Source organism: Cryptomeria japonica, chromosome 11, assembly GCF_030272615.1.
Source record: "Cryptomeria japonica chromosome 11, Sugi_1.0, whole genome shotgun sequence".
Taxonomy (NCBI): Eukaryota; Viridiplantae; Streptophyta; class Pinopsida; order Cupressales; family Cupressaceae; genus Cryptomeria; species Cryptomeria japonica.
In genome coordinates, this window is record NC_081415.1 from 727,420,702 (window position 1) to 727,440,029 (window position 19,328).

General features: G+C 39.0%; 1 protein-coding gene across 3 annotated transcripts in view; it reads right to left on the reverse strand.

Annotated features, from left to right (window-relative positions):
* Positions 1-19,328, reverse strand: part of LOC131050824 (uncharacterized) — a 130,155-nt gene that overhangs the window by 74,163 nt on the left and 36,664 nt on the right. For all 3 annotated transcript variants that reach the window (XM_057985112.2, XM_057985111.2, XM_059214024.1), the window contains exon 5: positions 6,410-6,483. In XM_057985112.2, the coding sequence (XP_057841095.2) occupies positions 6,410-6,483 (74 nt within the window). The remainder of the gene's footprint in view (positions 1-6,409; positions 6,484-19,328) is intronic.

Below are 19,328 nucleotides of genomic sequence, written 5' to 3' on the forward strand. Positions count from 1 at the left end.
TTCCCTAAATGCTCCAAGTCATGCATCATACTTGGAAGATTCTTTTTGCCAACTCGTTGATTTCATTCTTTCCAATTTTGAAGGATCTTTCCCAGGATTTGCTCGAGTCTACTCCAACTTGTCATCTCCTGCTTTCGAAGGAATTTTCATGTCTTTTTCAACATCCCTATTTTTTAGGTATCTTTCGAAAATTTAGGAGTCAGGCTCATTGGATGGAGAATTTCATCCCGATTCTGAATCTATAAAAATTTCCATATTTGGTCGGGATTTGATGTCTAAAAATAGCATATTCGAAAATTCGCCCAAGGGGAAATTTGCTTTTTTTTTTACTCTTCCCTAGCTTCTTGGATTCCATGTCTTAGGCGAAATTTTCATGGGCGCATTTTAGCCTTGTTCATGGATACATGGAATTTTTCTCCTGTGAATGCATTTTTTATTTTGGCGCCCCAACCCAAACTTGGGCACAACATGTCCATGGATACATGGAATTTTCCTCCTGTGAATGCATTTTTTATTTTGGCGCCCCAGCCCAGACTTGGGCGCATTTTAGACACGTCCATGGATACATGGAATTTTCCTCTTGTGAATGCATTTTTTATTTTGGCGCCCCAGCCCAGACTTGGGCGCATTTTAGACATGTCCATGGATACATGGAATTTTCCTCTTGTGAATGCATTTTTTATTTTGGCACCCCAACCCAGACTTGGGCGCATTTTAGCCCTATCCATGGACTGGTGGAATTTTGCACTTGTGAATGGCTTTATCAATTCAGCGCCCCAACCCAGACCTGGGTGCATTTTGGCCATGTCCATGGACACATGGAATTTTGCACTTGTGAATGGTTTTATCAATTCAACGCCCTAGCCTAGACCTAGGAGCATTTTGGCCATGTCCATGGACACATGGAATTTTCCCACTTGTGAATGGCTTCCAGACTTAGAATATTTTGACCTCCTGTGCTTTTGGAGTGTTTTCCTCAGCTTTCCATTTTAGGCATGGATTTCCAGCACTTGACCCATTTCTAGCTACCTTTGTCTGCTATCTGACTTTCCGGAATTAGAAATGTTTGTGAATGCCTGATCCTTGTCACCTTGGCTAACTGACCCTGCTTGTGATAACTTTCCAAAAATAGAAACTTTCCAAGTGTCAGCATTAGATCCCCGAACAGGGTGCAATAGTGACTTACTATAAATGGAAACTTAATAAAAATAGAAATTACTAAAAATAGAAAGTTTTATTTTTGGCAAAATGGCGAAATTTCGAGACTCGAAAAAATCCCTAAAAAATAGGGACTTTCTAAAAATAGAAAGTTGTTCCGTTTGGGCTCAAATTTTGTTGGGAGGTCCCCTGAAGGGTCCCGACTCCAGTCGTATGCTTAGTTTTACCAAAACCCCTAAAATCTAGGACAAAAGGCAAAACCCTAGAAAAAGGACAAAACAGGCCTTAGACTTCACAGAACTCACTCGACAGAGAAGCAAACTAAAACTAACTGACCCCCGAACACCTGCAACGCGGAGAGATTGAAGAGACTACTACCAAACACCCACAAAAAACCAAGACCAAACGACCGAAAGGGCCTAAAAGCTAGGGGGGTCCCTATCTGGGATGGGGTGATGTGTGATTAGGTCACAACAGGACCCTGGGATTGTACTTTCTTGGGTGTGGATCAGTCCAAAATTTTCCAAAATTGTGGTGGCATTGCTTCACAACACGCAATTTTGGGAAGGGTGGATTGTAATGTCCCCTTTTCCGCTCTAGTTTGTTTTGGGGATTGTTGGCCAATTCCGAGACCCGTTGGTCAGTCAAAGGCAGAATTAGGGTTTCCTATTTTCTAGAATGATGTTTTGGCATTTTTGGTGGCTTCCATGTCGGAATTTCACAGTTCTGCTTTTGGATTCCTTCTGGGTTTTCAGAGAGCTTCGCAATGGTGTGACATGCAACTGAATCTGAGGACATTTCTGAACTTACTATTTTTAGTAAGTGGGGGCGAGTGCAGCTTATTTTTTTGGGTTTTTCTGGGTTTTCAGAGAACCTCGTGATGGTGTGACATGCCAACGAATCCGAAGACTTTTCCAGACTTACTATTTTTAGTAAGTTGTGACGACTGCTCAGAATGTGGTTAAAATGCATTTGGACACACTCACTATTTTTAGCAATATGCTATTTTTAGTAAGTGCTATTTTTAGCAGGGTTTTAGCGGATCAGTTCAGATGGCTATTTCTGGCAGGTCAGTTTGAGCAGTTGGTCTTCTAGCATTTTTGGAGCTATTTTGGCAAGTCTGAGCTTACGTTGGGTGACTTCATGGTTAAGGAAAAATATTTTATAAGTAAATTATTTATAAGGCATGATGGACGCCTTAGAAAGAAATAAGTTAATTTTATGAAAAAATTCACTAAATTACCTTGGACGCCATAACACACTTTATTGATATTTTTATGAAGGTATATTTTAATGGTTAAGCCTTATATTTATTTTATTTAGACTTGGACGACTTGGAGAGGAGAAATAATATTTTTATCCTAAGTCTATTTGGTGAAATATTTTACCTTCATAATGGGGGGCTAAAATGTAGTTTAATTTTATAACTTATGGTCAGACGCCTTTGGAGGAAATTATCATCAAAAAGATTTATACTTAGTGTTATTTAGGCATTGGCTAAAGTTGGCATCCACTTGAGGGAATAATGTATTTGTTGCCAAATAAAATATTATTATTCCTTGGGCAATTTGATGAGGAAATGAAATGAAGTGAAATGAAACACAAATTAAAGGAAATTTGAATGTTGTTGTTTAGTCCCACATTGGAGGGAAAGGGAAGTTCGATTTGGAAGAAGGTAATAAATAAGTGCCTTGGCCTTCATTTGAGACTATCTTTGAGCAAATTTATAACGAAGTGTTGTCAAAATGCAAAGTGAAGCTTCAGGGAATGCTTACCTCCTAGCCATTGCTTGATTTCTTGCTTGCAATATAGCAACTAGTCGAGCCAAAGCCTGCTCTTCATTCAGAGGAGTGGATTGAAGATAATGTTGAAGATTTATGTATTGTTTTCTAATCTTGGGAAGTGCTTTAGAGTGTCCAGGTTGTTGTTCGTGTGGTGTGCTGAAGAAGGTTTTTGTTCTTAAGTCTCATTGTGTTCTTCTCGTTCTGGGTATTTCCTCTATCTCTCTTTTTGGTTTAGGCGATACATTTTGTTAGTTTATAGAGCTTAATTGGGTGTCTTGGATTTTATTTTGCAAATCGCCCCCCTTGGTTGTCGTTGTACCATGTGGCTGAGTGCTTTGGGATGCATGCGTTATTTATTTGGGTCAGTTTGCAGTGGTTTGTTGTTCTAGGCTTGATCGCCTGCCTCCTAGGAGTCATATGCTTTCAGTCTCATGTCATTTTGTTAAGATTTGAGGGAATTGTGAGTGTTTTAGTGGGATTTGGTGTTGCTAGTCTGTGTGTTTTCAGCGTGCTGGAAGTTTATCAGATTTAGAGTTTTCTGAGTTTGGAGTTATTTTCTTGTGTGGAGAGTCCCTTTTACCTTGTGGAGCAGATTGAGCAATATGTGCAGCTGTGTTCAGTGATTTACCCTTGTTGCAGACATGATAATTATTGTAATGCTGAATAGTAGTACTATCAGCAAGTTGTATTTAGAATTGCTCTTCATTTCCCACTGAATAAGTGGAAGAGGCTGGTTTACTGCCTTGCATTGTTATTTATCTTTCGAACTTCAAACTTCAGTTAATAATGTACTGCTCCCACTGCATAAGTGGTTGAGCGATCTATTTCATGATTGAAATTTCCAATCTTCCCGTTGAATAAGCGGTTGAGTGATTGTTATTTCATTTTCTTGGCTTGTCCTTGGCTGGTATACCGCCAGGTGATTTTTCAATATTTCTATCACCCGTTGTATAAGCGGAAGGGGAAGTTATTTGAAGCTAACGATCCCCTCAACACCGTATGCTCTCACCTTCCCATATTGGGCTCTTGGTGATCAGAAAGTGGAAGGGTTACAAGTCCAGCATTATTGTATTTCGATTTCCTAACCTTAACAGGTTCTTGTTGTGTTGTAACTGGAAATTAATCGAAAACAAATTGTGGAGATATTACATGATGATGAGCTTATTGAGGGTAGATCAACTAGAAGCAAGCGCAAGCAACAGAATACAATTAACTTTGCATTCATGGCTAACATTCACAGTGTCTATGAGCCTCAAACATATTCAGAGGCTAAAGGAATACCTAAGTGGTAACAGGCTATGGAATTTGAACACCATATTCTTCTAAAGAACAACACTTGGGTCCTCTCCGATCTTGCACCTAGGAAGAAATGCATTGGTTGCAAATGGGTGTATAAAATCAATTATAAGGCTAATGTAACCCTTGATAAGTATAAGGCTCGGTGGGTGGCCAAAGGGTTCTCATAGAAAGAGGGCATCGACTATGAGGAGACATTTGCTCCTATAGCCAAAATGAGCACAATTCAGCTTGTCTTTGCTATTTCAGCTCAAGTTGGATGGAAAATCCATCAAATGGACGTCAAGAGTGCATTCCTCAATGGTGAGTTGCAGGAAGAAGTCTATATGATGCAACCTTCAGGTTTTAAGGTTGTTGGTAAAGACCACCAGGTATGAAGACTAGTGAAAGCACTCTATGGTCTCAAACAGGCTCCTTGGGCATGGTACATGAAAATTGATAAGTACCTACTTGATCATGGTTTTTTGAGAAGTCCATCTGATTCTAATATGTATGTCAAACAGTTTGGTGATGATATTTTTTTTCCTGTTGTCTATGTTGATGACCTAATCATAATGGGACCTCGACACTTTTGATTAAAGAAATCAAACAAAATTTGTGCCACTCCTTTGACATGACAAATTTGGGACTTCTGCATTATTGTCTCGGTGTAGAGGTTTGGCAAACAGATGGTAGTATCTTTTTATCTCAATCGAAGTATGTCAGGCATCTGTTGGATAAGTCCTAGATGAATGATTGCAAACCTACATCTATACCTATGGAGAAAGGGTTGAAACTTTCAGCCAAATCAGATTCACCTGTGGTGAATGAATCAACATTCAAGCAGCTAGTGGGCAGCCTCACCTATCTCACTACCACTAGACCTAACCTCAGTTATATCGTGAGCTACATCTCTCACTTCATGACAGCCCCTAAAGCTGAACATTGGGTTGCAACAAAGCGTGTGCTGAGATATGTTAAGGGCACTGCTGACTATGGCATTCTGTATAACAAAAGCAAAGATCCCAGGCTCATTGGTTTTAGAGACTTGGATTGGGCAGGCTCTGTTGATGACAGCAAGTCCAACTCTAGGCATGTTTTCAATTTGGGCACAGGTGCAGTCACATGGACCAGCAAGAAGCAACAAGCAATGGCTCTTTCCTCGACCAAAGCAGAATATTGGGAAACTGTAAAGGCAGCTTGTGTGGCAATTTGGCTTCAAAGGATGCTTTCTGACATGCAAATGTCTCAAGCAGGTCCTTCACCCTTGTACTGTGACAATCAAGGGGTGTTGAAACATGCCAAAAATCCAATCTTCCACGAACGAACCAAACATGTTGAGCTTCATTGTCACTTGATCCACAAGCTTGTAGACGATGGATCGATTCAGTTGTAGTATGTTCCAACTGAGTATCAGACTGCAAACATCCTCACCGAGTCTCTAAGCTTGGACAAGCTTGTAAAATTTAGGGGCCAACTTAATGTAGTTGATAGATTGACTATTAGGGGAGGGTATTAGATTAATATATGCTTATATTTATTTAATGGTCAATATTGTAATCTATAGTTTAAATTAGATAGTTTCTAATTTAGTCTTTTGTTTCCGATTGTTTCGTTAAGAAACAGTGTGCTTGTATTCTCTTTATAATGAGCTTTCAACTCATTAGTTAATCAATCAATTACCATTACATTAACACAGGTTCTATGCCCATCATTTTGGTCACTACTTCAATGACTATTTATCTTGTCTCAGCTAATTATGAGTGTTAATCTTGTTGGTCCTGATTAACCTTATGGACCTTGTAAATCTTTTGTTAGCCCACTTTACACCATGGACCTGCTGATTGTTTACTAACATCTTCTCCTAATTAATATAATGCTTTCCCGTGATAATTGAATGAGGCTGACTTAATGAGTTGAAAGATGCAAATGGTTACTTTTTTAGTTACAATGTGTTTATCGGTTCACAATATTTTAAGTAGTGACTACTTTGATTGTAGTTTTCAAACAAAATAGTTCTGTACTACCCATGCCTCCTTGTGCTGCTTCATTCTTGGTGGCTAGGGTTCTGTTTCCATAAAAAATCTTGAAAAATGAGCCAACCAATCATTCACGATGAAATACTGTACCATGACAATGATGGATCTAAACATTTGATAGAACAAAGAAAAGAGAATGAAAAGTGAGAATACATTGCGAATTGCAAAATCTTAGAACGTCCAGCAGCAGCAACAGATGTATCCAAATGCCATTCATTAGAGTTTACCTACAATATTTGAATCAGCAAAGGTTAGTTCATACAAAAGAATAATTGAATTGAAATCATAAGCAACATCCATAAACCAAAGTTATAAACCACACATTGATGCAATCAAATGCAGCCTCTGAGACCAGTTTTTATACCACTCTCGCACAATGAGTGAGACCTAAGTTAATTCAAAATTCATATCTACAAAATGTTTCAGACTGAAAAATTAAATTTGTACAGGAATATGATACATAAATAATACTATACGAAATTTAATCAAGTTGACAAAATATAACAAGCTAATTCCAGAGGCAGGGAACTCACCCTACATTGGCAATAGGTTAGTAGCCTAAGGCCCTAAATACACACCTTGCATGTTTACTTTCTCTTTTATACCAAACCTTTATAATCATGCAGCATAAATTTTCAGGATTCAGCTGCATAATTTGGTATCAATCCACACTGATCCATATTTCATGAGTAGTGGTTCACAAGAAACCATCTCTCTTGTTTGTAATACAGAATTCAAATTGAAAAAATCTTGAATAGGTATGGAATCAGCTGCAGATATGGGTTCAGGTTTGCCATTTTCAACAGTTCAATGATGAGTTTAGGGTCACAGCAATGTCTGTATGTGAGTTTCACATATTTATATATTTAGACGTGATTGTATGTGCTTGTCATGCTCCCTGTAGCGAATACACATCTGCAATAACTTGAATGAACTTAACGAAAGGATAGAAGGACATCGCATGCATTTGGTTCAGCAAATGACTAAGTGTTATTAGTATTACCATGTTAAGGATAAAACAAAGATTAGTCACCATGTGTTAAGGAAAAGAGAAGCAAGTGTGATCCATTCAGATAATGGATTAGGCACCAAATGGCTTGTTAAGATGACAAACTAATTAAAGAGAAGCAATTAAGTTCTAAGAGGAGACGCCACCTTTCAAGGGAAAGATCCACCACAAATAACACATCCTGTCAGCGATGGGAGAAAGGTATAAGAGGGAAGGACAGGATGGTAGAGGAGGACATCATCAATCATCCAAAACACATCTTCAGAAACATAAGTATTGATATCAACAGATCAGCAATCAATCAATCACAGATCAGATAATCAGCATCAAAGAACAGAAGAACATCAACAGATCGAATATCACAAACACATTCAGATCGATTAACAAGAAGGATTCATTCCATCAGAATTGGACACTAATATTCTGTGGTATATTTTTTGCATTTATATCCCTTTTAATATGGTATCAGAGCAGATAAGATACTGTGGGATTTATTTTTTCTTTTGTATTTGATATTTCTATTATCAAGGCAATGCTCATGGCAGCTTCCTGATCTCTGGTATGGCATTTTGATCACACATAATATCTGGTGATGAAATTGATAATGTTGGAGAGTTGGTGTTAGAACATTGATATTCCAACTAGCGCTAAAAGGAATGCTATTCATAGGCACCCGTTCCTGCGAGTATCAAAAGGCAATTTGAAGGCTTGAATCTCCATTGGCCAGTCCATGGATGTCTTGCAGACCTCTGTTGATCCACATTACTCATTCAGTGTTTTGGGACCAGTGGCACCATCCCAGGCTCCAAAAGATCACACTGTTAATAGTGCGACCACTTTGATCTCTCAATCTCCCACATAACAGACAATGCCAATATCAGATCCCGTTATCACTGCAGCTATTATTTAGTAATGCCATGAATCTCGTACCAGGATTCCTTTCATGTGTTCGTGGAATTGTTAGATATTTCCATCTTTGCAACGCATTGCAAAATAATAGCCATTGTATATTGGTTTGCCGATTTACCCCTGCGGCTGACTATGTTTGTGCTGCAATCAACTTTTTTAGTAGCCATGGTGTTTCATTGGATTGGGCGTTCTTGCCTAATGGTGGGTTTCCTTCTATAACACAGCAGTCCTTATTGCCTTGGTTTTGGTGCTTTGAACCCACAGACCAACTTCACTCTACACATTATTCTTGTGATCTTGCCCATGTTTTTCGCTGTCATTTTCATATGGTCTACGTGTTCTCCTTCGTAGCAGAAGCTTGTAATGGGTGATAGACTTTTGTCTTAGGCACCTCGATCTGCGTGCAACAGGTTCACTGTATAGTGCTGGGTAGAAAATCCTACCATTTGAAATTCACAAGCCAATGATGGAGAGGACCATCATATATTAGAGTGATGGTAAGTACTTGCTTGGGTTTAATGCAGTGGAAGACACTATCTCAATGCTTTGCCTCTTTGTATTCAGAAATAAATTGTAAAGCTTAAAGTTCCACTGAAACCAACTCAACCTTTTGAAAAGGTATATTCAACATTATTGGCTACATTGGTTTTTGATAAAAGTTTTTTTTAGCAGTTTCAAAATGACAGGTTGTCATTATTGGTTATCATCTTTTTAGTGTCTTTAAGCAAGATTAAAGTCAAGTTGGATATAGTAAATTTTTCAATTTGTCAGAGTCAAGTTATGTCATTTTAGAATAAGGTCTATTTTTAAGAGTTGTTAATTGTTATGTCATCAATATTCAAAAGTGTTAAAAAATGTTTAAAAAAAAAATACTCAATTGAAATGCATGATCGGTGGTAACCGACACTCCTTGTAAGAAGTTCACATCATGGGGGGGAGGATATATTATTTCCTTACAACTAATGAAATGAGCTTTAAAAGAAAAATTTGCTAAGTAGCAAACTAACTGGAGGATGGAGGCACAAGAAGTTGGAGGACATTCAACAACCTCTCGTCAGTCACTAGCCACGAGGTTGTGAAATTGCATTAGTGAGAAAACTATTTGTGCCAAAACGACTAAAGCCAAGATTGGTTTCCAGGTGGCAGCAGCAACTGTCTCGTTTCATTTGTGATCAGAGTGGCAATGATCTATAATGGTAGCTGCATACGCAACAACGAGGGCTTGGTGTTCAAGCTTTTTATGTTGTAATTGGATGTGTATGTCTCCAATCACTATTGTTGGTTGTTTGTGAATGGATGTGTTTGTCCCCATTCACAAGATGATGTAAATGAATGGATGTGTTTGTTCCCATTCAGAAGATGTCGTAAGTGATTGGAAGTGTTTGTCCCCGGTCACAAAAGTTGGTAATTATGATTGGATGAGTTTGTCCCCAATCATAATTGTTGTGAGCAGATGTGTGTGTCCCTGTTCATAATCTTGATGTTGGATAGATGTGTAAGTCCCTATCCTTGGTTCCAAGGGTAGATGTGTTTGTCCCTATCCTTGGATGAAATACAAAAGTGTAGTGAAGCTAGTTCCACTATTACTTGTCAAAAGTAGATGTGTATGTCCCTACTCGTACCACATGATGAATTACTGAATGTGCACATCATGTAATGTTGTTCCACTATCCCCATTTGGAGAATGAGGAAAATCATTGATATTGTAAACAGTTTGTATAGGAGAGCAGCTGACTACAAAGATGCTCTAACTATGGGACTTCTTGGAAGTGTGGTCAGTTGGTCCACTATCATTGATGAGTTCACTGGAAGTGAACGCAAGCTAACTTCTCGTATGTGGGTAACCATGTGCAGCAAGATCGAGATAGCAGTATGCAGACCTAAAAGTATGCGTAGGCATATGACTCTGTTTCCAGTTCATGTGATGTACTTTATTCTCATGTTCGCACTAAGGGGGGGTGTTAGAAATTAGTGTTCACATAGATAGCATTATTAATATGGTTAATAATATAGAACTATATGCATTAATATTAATTTCTTGAGAAACAACTTAATATTAAACTATAATAAGTGTTTGCTTGTGAGTTGTTAAAACAACTCACAAATATAGGGGAGTGGTTATAGGAGGTAGAACAACCTTCCTATAATATAGGTTATGAAAAACACCTATATATATGTATTGAATGAATGTGAAGAAAAGTATAATAATAGAATATCATTATGTATAATTTTCTCTGTCTACTCAAATATTCAATACCTTGATCATTTGGCTTCTACACATATGGTAAATTTTATAGCCTATAAGTAACATGATTTCCTTTCCTTAACTTTTCAATGCAAGATTCTCTAAGCTCATGCAATCAAGTGAAAGTTTTTGTGACCAACTTGGCAAAGATTCAATGTTAAGGGGCAACATTCTACATTTGAGCCCCATAAGCCACCCATGTCAAGCCTCAATGGCATTCTTTATCCATCAGAAAAGAAGCAGGCCACCACGAGGCTTGGAATCTCTCTAGAGGAAAATGAATGCATGGATTAGTATTTAGATGATAAAGAAATTTATAAACTAGCATTATACTTATACTACATAAGCTATTCCATAATTATATGCAAAAGGATCTCTTTTAGTCTGATATTGGCCATGCTCAACACTTGTCACTTGTCAGTTAATAGTATTGCCAAATGTCGTGTACAAAGTGATCCTTATCATTTGACATTGATCATTTTAATACCAATGAACACTGATCTCTTTGCATGTTTTATATTATGCCTGTATCATAATTTTAAAATTGTATAAAATTCGTAATGCTAAAACCTGGGACAAGGAGGGAATGCAATGATGCCATTTGGGGTGTTGCAACAATTGTATGCTATGATTTTGATGAATTGTGTGCGTGTACAAGGTGCATTAAAAAATTTCTTCATGTCTGCCTAGTTTAATCTGCTGCTAGTTATCTCGTGCTGTCATGTAGTATTCACTAGGGAGATGTTTGACTTAATTTTTTCAGAGTTGTATCCATTTCCATATGCTTGTTTACAACATTGTTTCAGCCTGAAGATGTAGTGGCAGCTAGAATATCTCACATTCATATAACTGTTTTCTATTAAAATCTGAAGAGGATATTCTTGCATGTTTCTGTTTGGCAGAAAATCTGAGCCCAACTGTCTGTTGGTAGCAACATTTTAGACCACAGAGATCATGGTTGTAGCAAAGAAATACAACCCTCAGAGATTACTTTTTAAGAAAGCAGGAAACGTGTTTTCAGTTCATGTGCAAGCAGCTATGAAGGACCATAAAGCAGATGACCATACATCATTGAAGACCAAAGAATCTTATCGATAGCAGATCAAATGAGCTTTGAGAGTAATACATTGGTTCCACTTCCACCATAATAGATATTATCATATTTATTAATTCAAGAATTAGAGCACTGATAAAACAAAACAAATTTTGGCTGGTACATATGTTATGGCATTGCAGGAGGAGCAATCACATATTAGATACATTTTGGCTTTGAAATATTGGCATAAATGCCATCCTTCAAAGTTTTGCAGAAATATCTATGGCTAAAATGGTTCGAGTCTAAAGCTCCATTTCATCATTGAAAACATATCTATATCACTGAGAAAAGAGTATAGTGGCAGTGCCATTTACAGGGCAGAAAGAAGATTGCAGAAGCTATTTGGTTATGAATAGAACCAAGCTGATATGCCATCAATAATGCAAGGAGTTGTGTTATTTATGAAAATATTCAATAACAATTACATTATTTATGTTTATAGAAATAAATTATATTAATGTCCATGGGTGACCCAAAGTAGGTCAGTGAGACTCAAGAGTACATCAGTATACAATAGAAAGTTCTAGGAAGAGAAAATCAGAGAGAGGCCCAAAAGAGGGAAGAAACAAAAACAAAAATACAATACAGCTCCAGACCACTAACATGTGTTATCAAGAAACTAACACAAATAGCCAAGTAGGAGGAACAAGATCCCCAAAGAGCATAGGCTGAGGGATATTAGAGAGGTAGGAGCCACATCTCATTGAATATCTCTGTCTGGGCCTGAAATGGGGGAATCATTGGCATCATTGTCAATCACTGCGAGAGGACCAATACACAACCTGATAGTATCTAATGACAAGAGAGATGAGCTGGGAGATTCTAAGAGGAAGCAGGTATCACTGTTCGAATCAGTCCTGGCATCCAAAGCCAATGTAACAACCATAGGAATGAAGAAGCTCATAATATGCATTTATCCCTGTGACTAGGGGGGTGAGACAGGAGTAGATCTATGTCATCAAGAAGAAGCCAAGTTGCTCCATCAAAAAGAAGCAGAACCATGTTGCCAAAGGGGAATGTGCTAGTGCATTTGAGTAGAAGTTATAAGTTGTGAGAAATGTCGTCTCACAAGTCTATCTATGTATGTGTGAAGTAGTATCCTGTTGATGTGTTTTTTATGCACATGCGAACACAGAATAAAATACCTAAAGGTACCTTATCCTCTCTTGAGCAAAGTTTCCCTACTGCTGAAGATCTCGCCGAAGGATCAGTCAAGGCAACTCCAAGGTTCTTGTATGTAGGTTCTCTACTCGTGGATAAGCTCTTTGTGGTATGATGTGATTTTGCTGGAATCACAAGGGGACTTACACTTGATGACTAAACGTCTGATTTGCTTTGAACATTGCTGGAACACAGGATTTCACTAACCTAGATTTTTTGAAAAAAAGGAAAAGGATGAGGGCGAGGAAAGGATCTAATTCTGACACTAAGAATGTAGGAGCAATGAATGATCTTTGATGAAATTCTAACTAAGTCTTGTTTTGACATCCCAGGACCATCTCCACAAGGTTAGTGCGATCTTCGGAGGAAAACTTTATGATGTTCAGATCATCGCTACAAGCATAGACACCATCAGGCTGATGCATATCAGTGAAGAAGCGACAATCGAAGTTAAGCTTAAACTGAATGATTCTAGTTGACTACACAAGGCAAGTCTGCAATCAACAAACTGCTAGTAGTGTGGATATACGAATTTCACCATCAATCAAACACATTTCTTCCATTCATCTAATAACATGAAATCAAATCTGAGAAGTATAAAGACCATGCAAATTGTTGAATCGACCCATAGATTTCACCATTTCTTCAATGAAGTTTTACAAGTCTTTTACAACAACATCTTGGCAACAATCTTTGCCTTCTCTTGCTATTCTACTCTAATTGCTATTCTATCAACTGACTATTCACTATTAGCTAACTATTCACCTACTATCAACTATTGACTAACTATTAGCCTTTACAAATGAGGAGCCAGGGCTTATATAGTTCCCTCACTACAATTCGATGGCTCAAATCAACTTGAGATCAATGGCCGAGATTTTACAATGAAAACCCTAATTAGGGTTTGTTACAACAAACTCAATTCTGGCCAATGAAATAATTGCATTATTTGGACACATGTCTTCTCTGGAATATTCAACCAATGGAGAACCGAGGTAGGTACATCGAAGTTTGTGCCATCTTTGATGAGTCACGTACATTGAATCTGGACATGCTGAAGTGGACCAATCCGACTGGAGGAGTGATGACTGGGATGCCACCTTGTCTTTCCTTCAAATGTTGGACTGGAAGAGGTCGTCCTTGATGAGGCTAGGCTGGAGAAGGTCGTCCTTGTTGATGTTGGGCTGGAGAAAGTCGTCCTTGTTGATGCTGGGCTGGAGAAGTCGTCCTTGTCCTGGCCTGGTCTTCTTTCATCTGCCAAAACAAACCAAAAGATGATTAAGGACACATGATAAATTCATTTCAACATAGCATTTTCAACTTAAATCATCAACAAAAAGATATTAACATGAAACTTGCCCAAGATTTTCTCCAAGAACAGACCCTATAAGAATTTCACCCTGGACCCTTTGGAAGGGTCAGGAGCGAAATTCCAACTTTAGCTCAAAATTCACATTTTTGAAGGTCAAACATCTTTCCAAGGCATTCCAAATAGCTTTTCTCACCCTAGTCCAGGCCTGACTTAGCACAAAATTTGGAGAAAAGGATGGTTTTAGTGTTTTTCGCTCTAGACCCTTTGGAAGGGTCAGGAGCGAATTTCACTTTTGTAGCTCCCTTCTTCATCATTTCATCTTGAATTCTCCTCACAAGGCAAGGAAATATTTCTCTTCTTTCATCCAACCCAAGATTAACTTGGTTTTGCAAGGCAAAATAGGTGATTGAAGGATTTTCGCCCTGGACCCTTTGGAAGGGTCAGGAGCGATTTTCCTCCTCTGACCTAAAATCATCATTTCTGGAGACAACCATCAACTCAAGGGCAATCACAAGGGCATCTTTTACCTTGGCCTAGGCGTAGCTTAGCAAAAAATTGAAAAGAATAGGTAGATTTTGGGATTTTCGCTCTGGACCCTTTGGAAGGGTCAGGAGCGAAAATCTTGTTTTAGGGCTATTTCTCCATCCTTTCAACTTCAAATTACCTCCAAGACTTAGAACACCTTGCCTCACTCCTTTCTAGGTCATAAAATCAAAATCTTGACTTGATTTGCAAGGAAAAAGGGATGATCTTAAGAATTTCGCTCTGGACCCTTTGGAAGGGTCAGGAGCGAAATTTTCATTAGGCTTCAAAATTTGCATTCTTGGCAACCAAAATCCACTATAAGGCAATCCAAATGCCTTCTCACACCCTTGTCCAAGCTTGGTTTTGCTCAAAATTTGGAAAAAAGATGTTTTTAAGGATTTTCGCTCTGGACCCTTTGGAAGGGTCAGGAGCGAAAATCACCTCTAGGCTCAATTCCTTCATCTTTCATGGTCTCTAGCAACTTAAAGTCACTCTTAAGGGCAACTTCCTCTTGATTTTGCCTTATCCCACACTTGACCTAGCAAAAACTTGATAGCAAAAAGAAGTTTTGAGAAAATTCGCTCTGGACCCTTTGGTAGGGTCAGGAGCGAAATTTTCATTTTTGACCCAAAATCATCATTTTTAAACTTGAAACTTCTTTGCAAGTTAGGATTTCATCCTTCATTACCCTAGGAATAAGATTTCATGTCCGAGAAAGGTCAAAAGATAGGTTTATAAGGAATTTCGCCCTGGACCCTTTGGAAGGGTCAGGAGCAAAATTTCCTTTCCTGGCTAGAATCCTTCATTTTCACAACTTCTAAACATCCCCAAGGATTCCAACATGTTCATTCTTCTTTTCATCATGTCTTGGACACCAAAACTAGGCCAAATAAGGCAAGAAATGTCTCTTAGAGAGATTTTCGCTCTGGACCCTTTGGAAGGGTCAGGAGCGAAAATCACTTCTTGGGCTAAATCCTTCATTTCTCCCTTTCAAAACGACCTCAAGAGGCAAAAGCAAGTTATTTTTCTTCCATCCATGCCATAACAAATCAAAAACTTGACTTCCTTTATTGCAAAAGTAAGAGTTTTTAGGAATTTCGCTCCGGACCCTTTGGAAGGGTCAAGGGCGAAATTTCCCTTTTTGGTCCAAAATCCTTCATTTTCAACGCTTTCAAACCTTTCAAAGGCAATAAGAATGTCCAAGCTTCCTTCCAAGATACCCTGCAAATCAAAAATTAGCCAAACTTAAGAGGAAATGAGCTTCAAGAAGATTTTCGCTCTGGACCCTTTGGAAGGGTCAGGAGCGAAAATCTTATTCCAAGCTAAATTGCTCATTTTTCAAGCTTCAAACCACTTCAAGAGGTAAGATTGAATCATTTTCCAACATTAGGAACAAGGCTTCTAGCCCATTCAAGGCAACAAACGAGGTGTATGATGAATTTCGCTCTGGACCCTTTGGAAGGGTCAAGAGCGAAATTCTCCTTTAGGCCAAAATCTTGTTCTTCAAAATCAATCAACTCCATCTCAAGGCAAGAATGTAATGTCCCCTACCTGGTCTATTTCAATATACTAAAATTGATTGATATTCTTCAATTAGTTATTAACAAGTTCTTATTTATTTTCCTCATTAGATGATTAATTTCATTATTTATAGTTCTTAATATAGTTATTAGGCCCTGCTACTACTTCAGTTTTAAGGGAGAAGGGTTTATGTATGTTACCAAAGCGCTTAGAGACCAAATACAATAGGTTCCCTCAAAGTTTACAGATCCAAGCCCTTACCTATCTTGGGTCTCCTCAAGGCTTATGGGTCGCTGATCCCCACCCTATCTTGGGACTTAATCTATTGCTTGGATTTAGACTGCCCCTCTTTGGAACATCTCCTTCCCATCTTCTTAAATACTGACAGTAATAACATGATTTAGACTATAAGTATACTAATTTCTTATGTATTATGAATATATATGAAATTAAGTATGATTGTCATACATATTGCAGTCCATATTAATGTTACTATTAGTTCTGCATAAGAACATTATCAGGCTTCATATATTAAGCATACTTATTAAACATATCCCCATGCATACCACCAAGAACAAGGATGTTACTTCCTATTACTCAATAATAACAATTCTGATCTGATCTGCTTGATGGTGCTCTTACTGGATGCTTTTATTCCATTCTTTTATATCTCTCAATGTGAGGGAGAGGTCACACCTCTTCATCATGCATGCCTTTTGGCAAGAGACACACCCTCTCACCATTAGCACCTTTTGAAAGAGTGCAACTCTTCATTATTTCTGCCCTTTGAAAGGGACACAACCTTTCATAATCAGATCTGCACTTCTCATTTTCCAAATTCTCCCCCCCCCCCCCCTCAAATGAGTTTCTCTTCTCCCTTTTATATCTCACATTTGAGGGACTCACAACTTATCATTTCATGCCTTTTGACCTTTCATTAGCTTTAATCAAATTTAAATAATATTTAATTATATTCTTTTATATTTTTATTTTTATTTTTATATTTGTTCTTTTGTATTTTAATTTTTTTATTATTTTTTATTAAATTATATTTCAAAGTAGGGACATTACAAAGAAAATACCAATTCATCCCCCAACATGCCTTGGAAACCAACACTTAGCCAAAATTGGGAAGGAAATGAGAGCTACCAAGATTTTCGCTCTGGACCCTTTGGAAGGGTTAGGAGCGAAAATCATGTTTTTGGGCTTGATTCCTGACTTTTCCAACTCTCACCCTCTTTGGGAGGCAAACAAAGATCCTTCCTCATGCATCTCCACCTTGGTCTTGACTCTTGCTAAAGGGAAAATGAGTGTTTTCAAGAATTTCGCTCTAGACCCTCTGGAAGGGTCAGGAGCGAAATTCTCATCTTCTTGACTAAAATCCTTCCATCTTTCAATCTTGACAAGGCTAGAACATTCAAAAATACCTCCAAACATGCCTTAGGAACTAGAAATTTGGCCTTGATAAGTGAGAATTTGAGGTCTTCAAGGATTTTCGCTCTGGACCCTTTGGAAGGGTCAGGAGCAAAATCCCTATTCTTGGCCAAGATCCTGACTTCATTTTCACATTTCTTCATTCAAACAAGCGCTTTTGCCTTCATTCAAGCCTGGGAATGTGTTAGTTCTAGGTTTTGGTCAAAGTAGAATGTCTTATGGAGAATTTCGCTCTGGACCCTTTGGAAGGGTCAGGAGCGAAATTCGCTTTGGACCCTTCGGAAGAGTCAGGAGCGAAATTTGACATTTTGGACTCTCCGTCAGGATCATTTTATGGAATATAACATTTAAGTATAAGAAAGATCTTATACTTTAAGTTATATTCCATATATACTTTCAGGATATTTGAGAGTGGTTTCGGACCTCCATGAGTTATATTGAAAAATCTAGTTTCTAGAGGATTCTTCAGTTTTCCAGACTTAGTCAAATTTTAGGATCAGGACATTCCAGACTTAGCCAAATTTCAGGATCCAAATTTCAGGATCAGGACATTCCAAACTTAGCCAAATTTCAGGGCATTTGAAGATCAGGATGACATTCCAGACTTCATCACTCACCAACTCGACCTAGCTCAGACCTTCAAGAATGATACCCACTCACAAAGCCACGCCCACGCCCAGACGAAAAAAGCCACTTATCCCGACCCCCGTACGGAGAAGGAGAGATTATGGGAGGCAAAGGCCAATATTGAACATGAGATGACGACCGAACGACGGGACAACGAGGTGGCGAGTACATCATTCCGTACGGAAGCGGAAAATAACATCATTGGACAAATCTTGTAGATGGAGGTGCCGATAAAGGTGAAAGACCTTCTAGACTCTATGCCACAATTGAGGACTGCCATCCTCACCAATGTGCAAAGCATCGCAGCGTCGAGGGCACCACAAGTAGGGGTTCCCGCCACCGCTTCGAAGAGTACACCACCGGTGGAGGTTTCCGTCTGCCCTTTGACTGACCCGATGTTACTAGCCTTGAGCAGTGGTAGACACCCAGCTGTGGTAGAAATGGGTATCCGTGGGACCATTCTTAAGGACACCATTGTGGACGGGGGATCTGGGGTGAATGTACTACCAGAAGAAACATGGAAGTGGCTGGGGAAGCCCACCCTGTGGCCACCCACATTCAACCTGGTGGGAGCGGACCAACACGGCATTAAGCCACTCGGCCTGTTGATGGCCCAGCAAGTGACGATTGGTACGCAACCATTCTTGTTAGATTTCGTGGTTATTCCCTCGAAGAAGAAAGGCTATGACGCCATCCTGGGGAGAGCGTGGTTGATCAACGCGAGGGTAAACCACAACTGGAAGAAAAATACCCTTTCCATGGAGAAGGGAGGGTGGAAATATACCATTGACCTACACACCCAAGATGTCGGCGAAGAGCTCGCCTCTTTAGACTCGGACTCAGAGGACTCTAATAAAGGGGAAGGGGGTCCCGATGAAAGCAAGGGCAAGAACGCGATGGAGCCGAACAGTGAAGGGGTGCTCGAATTGGAGGGATGTTCTGAAGATGAGGTATGCTCACTTAACGGGCTCTTCCACTGGCAAATGGCAGATTACAAAATGTTCCAAAGCTATAGGCTCGAAGTAGAGGAACCAGAGCAACCAACAGAGGTGTACCTGCCGGAATACAGAGAATATTGGAAGGGAGACGCCCCAAACCCTGGCGACGTAAATAATCCGAAGAGTGTCGGCAATGATTGGAACCCTGTGTGGAAGGCCGCAGCCTTCAAAATCTTTATTATCCTTCTTCTTCTTATGTACGGGAAGGAGGTCGTGGTCCCTGTAGAATTTGTGG